The following is a 9,736-nucleotide window of genomic DNA, read 5'->3' as shown; positions in this document are numbered from 1 at the left end:
TGATACCTTCTAAACTACAAAAGTTTTGTTTTCTTTTTAGATTCATATTTAATAAAATAAAATCCAAAGTTAAAATTTTTTTTAAGCACAAAATTGAGAACTCAGAAACCTAATAAACCCTTCTGACAAAATTATAATACAACCCAAAAGTAAATTTAGTTAACTAAGAATTATGTGTAGTATACTCAATAAAGAACAGTTGAACTTAGAAGTTGAATTACCAATATCAACATAACTCAAGAATTAAAAAACATTTATTCTTTGTCTATAAAATTGAAAGTTCAAATCCCCCACTCAAACTTAATTTAATGTATTGAAATGACATCTGGAGAAAGAGAAAGATTGAATTGTAGAATAAAATGGAAGAAACGAAATGAGATTGGGAAAAACCAAAAATGGAAAAGGTGTATTCAGCAAATGCATCTTATGAAAATAAATAATAAGATTTACAAATATTGCAATCCGTATGAAAGTAGAAATAAGCAGAGCAGAAAATGTGGTAAAAATATAACTCTTCAGTTTACTATATCCTTCTTATCATCTGTGTATGGGGGAAACCTATAATTTCTAAACTCTCCACTAATTGGTCATTATGGCAGTCTTAAACTAGAAAATGGCAGATAGAGAAGAGAAAAACCTTCAAATTAATCAATCAATCAATCCTCATCCATCAATTTCTTCTGCTACCATCTATCCTTAATCTGTCTATTTCATTGCTCCATGAGAGAAAAATGTTGTTGCTTATGTACATCTACTCATCTCCATTTCACTGCTTTTCTCTACAGCTTATCCGCGATTCGTCCTAGAGCGTCTGCGAGCTTGTTAAGAACTGCAACTAAGCCATCCGCATGATGCTTTCGCTGCTCTCGGTCTAGTTGGAAGTTCATGTTTTGAGCTTCAAGTTGGGCAGTCAGTAGTTTCCCGTTCTTTTCAAGGATCCCAATCAATTCATCCTGTAGGATGGTTTCTTCGTCCCCGTCTAATGCAACTCGCTTTCGTTTCCTTCCCTCTTGTGACGACGTCGATCCTATCTCGGGATTCGCTGCTGCTTCTTTTTCGTTTGTTGTTCCTGTTGACATTGGGTTCAGATTAAGCTACATGCCTCCTCAAATCATCATGAATAGTCTTAACTCTTTGACAATAGTATAGGGATTTAGAGAACCAAAACAACAGTCATCCCTCTTCATAATGTTGAACTTTAACATAACAACACCTCTAACAAACAAAGCTAATTCTATTAGGTAGAATCTGATATTTTATAATCGAATCAAAATAGCCAAAACGTGGTATATGGTTTGGAGTTCAGAAGACTTTAATCCAAAATTTTGAGCCACGATAATGGTAGCAAACAGACACTATAGCTGTGTGAATAAGGAAATCAACTGAAACTCCATTATCATTACGTAAGATGATCAAAAGATACATTGAAAACTAAGAGGCTGGCAACGGAAAGAAGAGGGTAAACATTAATATCCACGAGCTTACAAACACTTCCCAAAAAACAGTACTTGGAGGGATTCTGACTGGAAATTTGAAGCGCATAAGACAGAACATATAAAATCAGCAATCTAAGAAGACTATTTTAACGACTTGATCATTCATCAAAAGACGGAAAAAAGAACTGATATTTTCAGTTGATGAACATGGGCGTGCATCAAGAACAGAGATTCTTCATTCATTCTATGAATTCAAGATTGAACCATCAAACAGCCACAGTTATTATGAAGAAGCATTGTTTTGAGCTTACCTTGGTCAGGACAATCGTGACCAGGAGGTCGGTACAGCTTCTCTGTGAATCAAAGGGAAAGAAAATGAAATGAGAAAAAAAAAAAAAGAACTTGAAATCTTCTTCGAGTAATGGGACGAAGGTAGAGAAAGAGGCAGCTAAAAGAACATTCGAAGCCGACAAATAATATAAAATGTTTTTTTTTTCGAAGGGGTTGAGAAGAAAAGAATAATTGCCACAAAAAAGCTGCAAGAATCTCAAAACAATCAGAAACCTGATCTTTTGGAAACCACGCACGGTTGTAGAATGAGAAATAAACAAATCAATACAAATTTGAATTGACCCATCTTCACCAATTACCTGATAAAGGCGTCGGAGCAGGAATTCCCCCATCAGCCGTCGGTGGTGGAACATCCTTCCCGGCGACTTCCTTCAAGGGGCTTCGACAAGTTTCATCCTGCTCGAAATCGGAGAACAAACCATCATCAGCCGCGGCAGTTTTAGAACTGTCGAAGACGTGTTCTGGCTCAGCGTCGGGTTTTCCATCGTCAGAATTAAGAGCAGGAGGTGGGACAGGAATAGGAAGAGGAGTAAGGGCAAGCGCAAGAGCAGGGGAAGGCGAAGGAGCAGAACCGGAATCCAAAATATCATAAACCTCTCTATCGAAAAACCCTGGCAATTTCCTCTCACGTCTCAAATCATTTCTCATAACCCAAAAGGATTCAGTATCTTCCCTAATTTGGGATTCCCACTCCTTGATCTTCTTGAAATCACCAGCCAAATTACTCCATCTCTTCCGACACTGAACCGGACCTCGATTAACTCCATGTCTCTTACAATAAGAAGAAACCGAAGCCCACTTCGGTTCTACCTGACCGGAACCAAAAGCGAGACTAGCAGCTCGTCCGCCGCGAACCCTTGTCTCTGCAACTTTCTTCCCTTGTATGAGGACGAGAATCTCCTGGCGGGTCCAGCGCGGAAGCCTTGGGGTTTTGCTGCCGTCGTCTCCGCCGTCAGTTGACATCGGCCGGACGTCAACGCCATTAGTGACGCCGTCAACAGGAGTTGGGCCAAGGCTAAGCTGCTGCAAAGCCATTTTTAAAAAGAACAATTTTTTAAAAATTATAAAAATAAAAATAAAAATAAATTAAAGAAGAAGAAGAGCACGTGACTTAATGGAGGAATGGCTTAAGGGAAGGCGTAAACGGGGTTATAAGACTTCCGTTACGCCGTTTAGTTTCAGTTTGTCAGATCATCTCTCCCCCGTAGAGAGAAATAAAATAGAGGCGGAGAGAGAGAGAGAGAGAGAGAGAGAGAGAGAGAGAAGAAAGAGAGAAAAGAGAGAAAAGAGAGAATTAGGAATTAGGAATTAGGAATTAGGAAGGGAAGGTTTTGTTGAGATTTGCCTTTAATGACCTTTCTTATTTTTAAAATTGGTTTGGTTTTATTTTAAATTATAGAAAATTAAAATTAAATGCCTAATGCTTGTAGATTGCACCTATTGACCCTTAACTGCTTCTTAAGGTTTTCCTAATTACAATTAATTAACATTTTTAATAGGGTCATGGAATGGGGAATCTCTCTTAATTATGAATTTCTTTTTTTATTAAATAAAAAAAAAAGAAGAAGAAGAAATCCAATCTTCTTCAAAGGGGCACCTTTCTATATTACTTTCCTAAGGGTGAGGTCATTTTCTATGGGTTTATATGTGATTTTCCTTTTTCACCCATTTTGGTCCAACTATTAGGAAAGTAATAATTAATTAATTAAAGGAACCAAAAAACAAAGGGTTTAGTTTAGAAATGAATATTAATTAATGTAGAAGTTAAAAATTGTCAAATAATAATAATAATAATAATAATAATAATTTGAACCCCAAAAAAAGTGGATGAGCACAAGCAAAGCATGAGAAGAGAGGGTGTGGGGTTGGGCTACAACAACAAGTTGAGAAGGGCATCCTAATTCCTAACCCTAATCCCACTAAGTCAAATTTCTTCACCTCTACTTTTTTGCTAATCAACTTCCCTTACACATTAAATCACTTGTCCTAATCTTCTCTTAGTGCCTAATGTTTGCTTATGTTAATGGATGCTAGGGCCCCCACCCTCCAATAAAGTCACTTTTTTTTTTCTTTTCTTTTTTTTTCCTCTTTTAAAAAATATATATATTAATTAATATCTTTTCTTGTTTTTGGGTCTTTTTTTTCCTTTCAAATTTCAATTTCAAAATAATAATGGATGAGGCCACCACTCTCCCTTCCCTACAAGCAACCTAATACCATCCCTAAACAACTCTCTCTCTCTCCCTCCCTCCCTATCTAACAAGTCCACCGTATTAAACACCCAATTATTATAACTTAAACTCACCATTATTCTGTCATTATTGATTAATTTTAACTCATACGTAATTTTCTATTCTCTTTAAATCGAATCGTAAAAAATACAAGAGTGCAAGCGCGCACATATATAAAAGAGGAGGGTTTTTATTTTCTTAATTATTATAATTAGAGAAGTGTAATGGAGAGAATTGTGGTGATTAGTGGAGAGGTTAGTAAGAAGTCGCATTCTATAAGTGATATTGTGGGGACCTTTGGAAGATGCTATATAGACTAAGTATATATGGGCCTTTGGTTTACATTTCAAATCCCTTTACCCCTTCTTCTATCATACTCTATTTCTTTTCTTCTTCTTCTTCTTCTTCCTTTTAACCTATCTTTAATTCTCTATTTGTTTAATGTATAATGTTTCCAACTTCTTTTGAAACCAATTTTGCAAAAAGGTTTTGAATTAGGATAGCTTTCTTAAACTTAGTCTCCTACACCTTGTGTGTTTTGACAAAATTTGTTGATATTAACTTATGATCAAATTACGTGATATGATATTTACAAAGTTGACACCAATGTAAAGATGGGATATTAGGTCACCCAATAGAGAAAGTTTTTTTTCTTTCTTTTGCCATTTTCTTCAAAGATCCAAGAAAAAAGTGAACAAAACATGAAAGTTTATGGGTATTAATGTTTATAAAAATAACATTCAATTGTTATCAAATTAGATCTAAGTAATAGAATGGATATTTAACATTTAACTTGAATATAATTCAACTAGTTTGAGTATTTTAAACTTTCAATTTTTTTTTTTTTTTGAATCTCTCAAAAAACAAAGAAATAAATCTTTCTAAATAACTATTTTGATTTTGGTCATTAATGGTTTTGAATTGTAATTAAAAGAAACATTTTACCATTTAATTTTTTTATTAGGAATTCATAATGACATGCAAAATTTCTTTGAAATGGAAAATTTAATGGCAAAAGAGAAATTTAATTTAATTTCCTTTTTAATTTGTACAAAACATTAATTAAATACAATAATGAAATTGAAATACAAAAGAAAAGCAAAAAAAAAAAAAAAAAATGAGATTTTAGGGCAAAAATTAAAGTGGGAGCCACAAACATCTATTTAGATATAGTGGAATAATATTGTTGTAATTATAACATTGATTACTAGAGGCAATTAATATGTTAGTGATGTCTCCCATTCGCAAAGGGATTTTGGGACAAACTTTACTCCTAAAATCTTACAATCTTACAATCTTATAATATAATATATATAACAAAATCTCCCATTTATTGTGTGTTTATATTAAAATTTGTTTGTTTATTTTTTAAACTATAAAATTAACTATTTAAATATCATACGATTTGTTAAAATGTGCATGTATATAATATATATATTCACTCCTCTACGGATGATTTTTTTTTAAGTGAGGAGTAAGATAATATCTCCTAAATAATATGATGTCATGTGATTTATTTTGGATTTAAAAATAAATTTGACTACGCTACTTTGCTTTCTTTTGTCTATGAATTGTAAAGGAGGTACTCGAAATCTTATCCCACTTCTTTTGCCCCCAAATTGACTATTTTTTCTTCCAAATTCTTAGATTCAAATGTGCATTATGATCATATGAGTTGCACAATTAATAACCCGGCATATAAAGTTAAGCAATATTTAGGTGCATTTATATCGATTAGTTTATTATATATATATAAAGAAATCACGTTTAAAGTTTCATTAGATAGACAGTATGCAAATTGTGAGGGATAAAAGGTGATGAAAAATAGAGAACTTTAATAAAGAGAAAAGAAAAGAAGTCATTTGATACAATAGCGTTTTTCAACGTTTTTTACATTCTATTCTTAATGTAAGAAACTTCAATCTAGATGACAAAGACTTTCTTTGAAAAAGCTACCTACAATCGAATTATTATGTGTAATTTTTCTAGTTTGTTCTCTTATATTGTTATTTTTTATATATATAGTTATTAAAAATGGATAATTTGATTAAAAAAAAAAACGATGTATTTAGATTGCTAACACATAATGTCAACTAGTTATATTCATTTAAACGTTTTGAATATCGATCAAATGACAATATATGGGTAGGACCTCTCCTTTGTTTTTAAGTCCTTACCAACTCTAATTTAAAAATTGACTTAGGTGTAGAATTTAATTTATGATTTATAAGTGCAAGTTGAAAAGTTGAAATCCTATGAATACAAAATGAAAAGGAAAGAGAAAACTATAGAATAGGTTTAAGATATTTGAAATTACAAGGTCATTGTTGGTAACCCTTTGTATAAGAATACACAACCGAAGATATCTAATTTAATTTCTTTGGTTATATATTTACATATACATATCGATCAAATTTTACAATTTAGAAACTTGTTTAACACATTTTTTTTTAAAGATGTTATTACACTAATTTTTTAAATTACTAAAATGATAATTGAATGATTTCTTTTTTCTGTAAGGAACTATAAAGGGTAAGGTATGTAGAATGAACATATTTGGGAAAATAAGCTAAGTTATTTAGGTTCTCTCTCTATCAAACCTTATTTCCAACGTCTCTTTCCAAAACTTTGACTCTTCTTTTCGTTTCTTTTTTTCAATTATATTGAAAATAAATACACGTGTACTTTTATTTTAAAAAACACATATTTAGTTTCTATTTTTTTTTATAATATAAAAAACTTTGGATATATATTTTAAACATGGTCTATACCTACCATGATGTTATATATGCATTAACATTCAATTTAAAAGAAAAAGAAAACTTATGAGTTTTGTCATTTATTTCAATAATATTCTTATGGTTAAAATAGTATACTTATAACATTTCATGAACGTTACAAAACCCTTTGGAGTCAAATATTTTTAGAGTGTATCAAACATAATTAATAATCTAAGACTTTGATCTAATTTTTTTTTTAAGAGTTATCATCACATCACATCCACCTTATTAAAATAAATAAGAGTTCAACCCTAAGTCCAATCTTTCATGAGTTACAAGATAATTATTATCTCATGGAGATTATATAATGATTTTCTCTCCTTCTACAAATTATCCTTGAGAAGTCAAAAGAGTTGCTACTACTTTTAAAATTAAGCCTAGAAAATCGAGATTTTTTGGATTGTACAAAGAATAAATCTCGAAATATGGTGTAGGAGAGCTCCTAATACAATTATAACTTGCTATTCACCGCTTCAAGATCAAATAGTCGAGATAGTACATATTTATAAAAAATTGTGACAATGTTGAGAATTTAGCGTCTAACCTTCTTGATCATGTATGCACATCATCAATGCTATTTTGTGGTAGCATTGCATTGTGACATTGTACCTCATATCTCAAATGGTATGGAGTTTAATTCGTAGCTTTGTTTTCTTATTTCATTTGTAGTGATTAATGTTGTGATGCTCTTTATACAATCTTGTAAGTAATCTATAGAGTTATTTTCATTTGGTTTTATTTACAATAATTAGCTTGAAATCACAATTTTCTTTTTCAAAACTACGTAGGAGAAACTATAGTATAATTTTGTTAGATAAATAGAAAAAACTAGGAGAGAGAAATTTGACGATACAAAAAATATATATTATTTATTTGGATTAAATTTCAATTGAGCCAAAAAAATAAGCTTAATTTAGCTCAAATGTTAAATAAGACAATCCAAATCGATATGGTTGAACTAAGGGAGTTGAATCCATGGACCAGTCAAACTCAAGCTCATAAAGTCTCTTCGAGAACTCTATAAATAAAGAGCTTAGAGATAATTCAAATACAATAACTCATGAAAGAAAATCTATAGAATCATTGCATCAAATCAACACAAGTTGAACTCTATTTTTGGAATTCTAATACGAGGAAGGTTGATTAATAAAACTAAAGAGAGATAATATTTTTTTGCTCTTACCATTATTTTATTATTATTTTAACAAATATGGATTTTAATTTCGAACAAATCATTAAACTTGAATAACATAATGATGACACAAAACTATATGTATATTCATTTTTTTAAGCAAAAAAATTGCATCCACCTAACACTTCAGACCTTTACTACATCCTTGAATTTAAAATTTAACTTCTCTTAATTCTCAATAATTAAACAATAAAAATCAAACTAGCTTCATTTTTTTAATAGAAATATATATGAATGTTACTTCTTTGGGATAAAATTCCAAATCAAACCCAAATGAATGTTAATAGTTTAACAATTAAATATCGAACCCATTTGTTTTTTTAGTTCCAAAAGGTTCATTAGTTTATACACAAATTTGAATATACTCAAATGTATTAAGGGAAAACTTAGAATCTAAAATAAAATAAAAAATATATTACTATAAAAAATGTATATACGTTTAACTCGTAATGCATTAGACTCTTTTCAACGTTTTTTTTATTCTTATTGTGTTTAACTTATTCAAACTCAAGCAATTACAATGATGAATTGTATTTGTATACATTTGTGAAATAGTAATAACAAAAAGAAAGGTTTGATTTTAATTTGTTTAGAAAATGCGTCGTTGGTCAAGTTGAAGTTTGATAAAGTGTTTTGAAAATTTCTTTTTGATTAGGAAGGTTAATTAATAAAATGGATTAGTGATGAATGAATTAATATTATTACTTTACACAGTATAGTTTGTGTGTCGTGTAGTGCTTTGGCATTTTCTTTGATTTGGAGGATTGGGATTAGGGTTTGAAATTATGCCCTAATGTAATTTCCCCTTTTCTCATATTTTCCCTTAAACACTCCCAATACCTAATTCTCCATACTCTTTTACCTTTATCTATTTTTTGCAATAACCCAACTAATCTTAATTCTCCTTCCTCTAAATAATACTTAATGAGCCAAATTAAATTAAATCAACCCACTACACTAATAAATTAAAAAGAGATTAATGTAAAATTAATTGAAAATTAATGTATTTGGAAATAGTAAAAGAGCACTCTCACCATACACGTTACACGTCATGTGTTGGAATTTAGTGGTAAAAATAGTGAGAGAGAGAGAGGGGAAGGCCAAGAAGGGCATGGAATAAAGGAGAAAAACAAAAGAGGGTACAATGGATTTTAATTTATATATATATGGAATGGTATAAGTTGGGGGATTTAATCTTAATTTCCAATTACATAAAAGGGGTTTTCTTTTGTCTTAAGCATAAAACCACACTTTAATTTGCTTTATCTATTAATCACTCAATTCTCTCAGTCTTTAGGGGCTTTGGGAGGGACTATATTTGTGTTTGTGGCAGACAAAGACTAATATATATTTGTGTCTATACTTTTTATCAATTTCCCAGAAATCATTGGTTTTCATTCTTTTCTTTTCTTTTCTTTTTTTCTCTCTGTCTTACTCAATTCTTCTTCTTTTCTGCCTTTTCTTCTTTTTTTAATTTACCATTTCATATTTTCCCATAGTTCTTCTTCTGAGTTTTGGGATCCTTTGGTATAAAGACTGCCAAAAATAGGATATTATGTGTTTGGGAAATGGGAATGTTGAATAATTGCATTTCCCAAGTTTACTGTCACATGGAGATCATTGCATAGTACCATTTAATGAAAGTTCTTTTTTTTTCTTTCTTTCTTTCTTTTATATAGCATATAACTCCCCTCGAAAACAAGATCACGGATACATGTTTATAACTGTTTATCTAAATTCTAACAA

At 30.7% G+C, this 9,736-nt stretch overlaps 1 protein-coding gene across 1 annotated transcript; it reads right to left on the bottom strand.

The window, feature by feature from the left end:
* Positions 1–379: 379 nt before the first annotated feature.
* On the bottom strand, positions 380–3,098 carry LOC101222632 (trihelix transcription factor ASR3). The gene is made up of 3 exons (XM_004140509.3): positions 2,087–3,098; positions 1,748–1,789; positions 380–1,069 (listed from the first exon to the last, which is right to left on the bottom strand). The coding sequence occupies exons 1-3, from the start codon at positions 2,820–2,822 to the stop codon at positions 780–782; spliced, it is 1,068 nt and encodes a 355-aa protein (XP_004140557.1). The 5' UTR covers positions 2,823–3,098; the 3' UTR covers positions 380–779.
* Between the last annotated feature and the right edge of the window lie 6,638 nt (positions 3,099–9,736).

This window comes from Cucumis sativus, chromosome 6 (assembly GCF_000004075.3).
Source record: "Cucumis sativus cultivar 9930 chromosome 6, Cucumber_9930_V3, whole genome shotgun sequence".
Lineage (NCBI taxonomy): Eukaryota > Viridiplantae > Streptophyta > Magnoliopsida > Cucurbitales > Cucurbitaceae > Cucumis > Cucumis sativus.
This window is presented reverse-complemented; position numbering and strand designations above follow the sequence as displayed.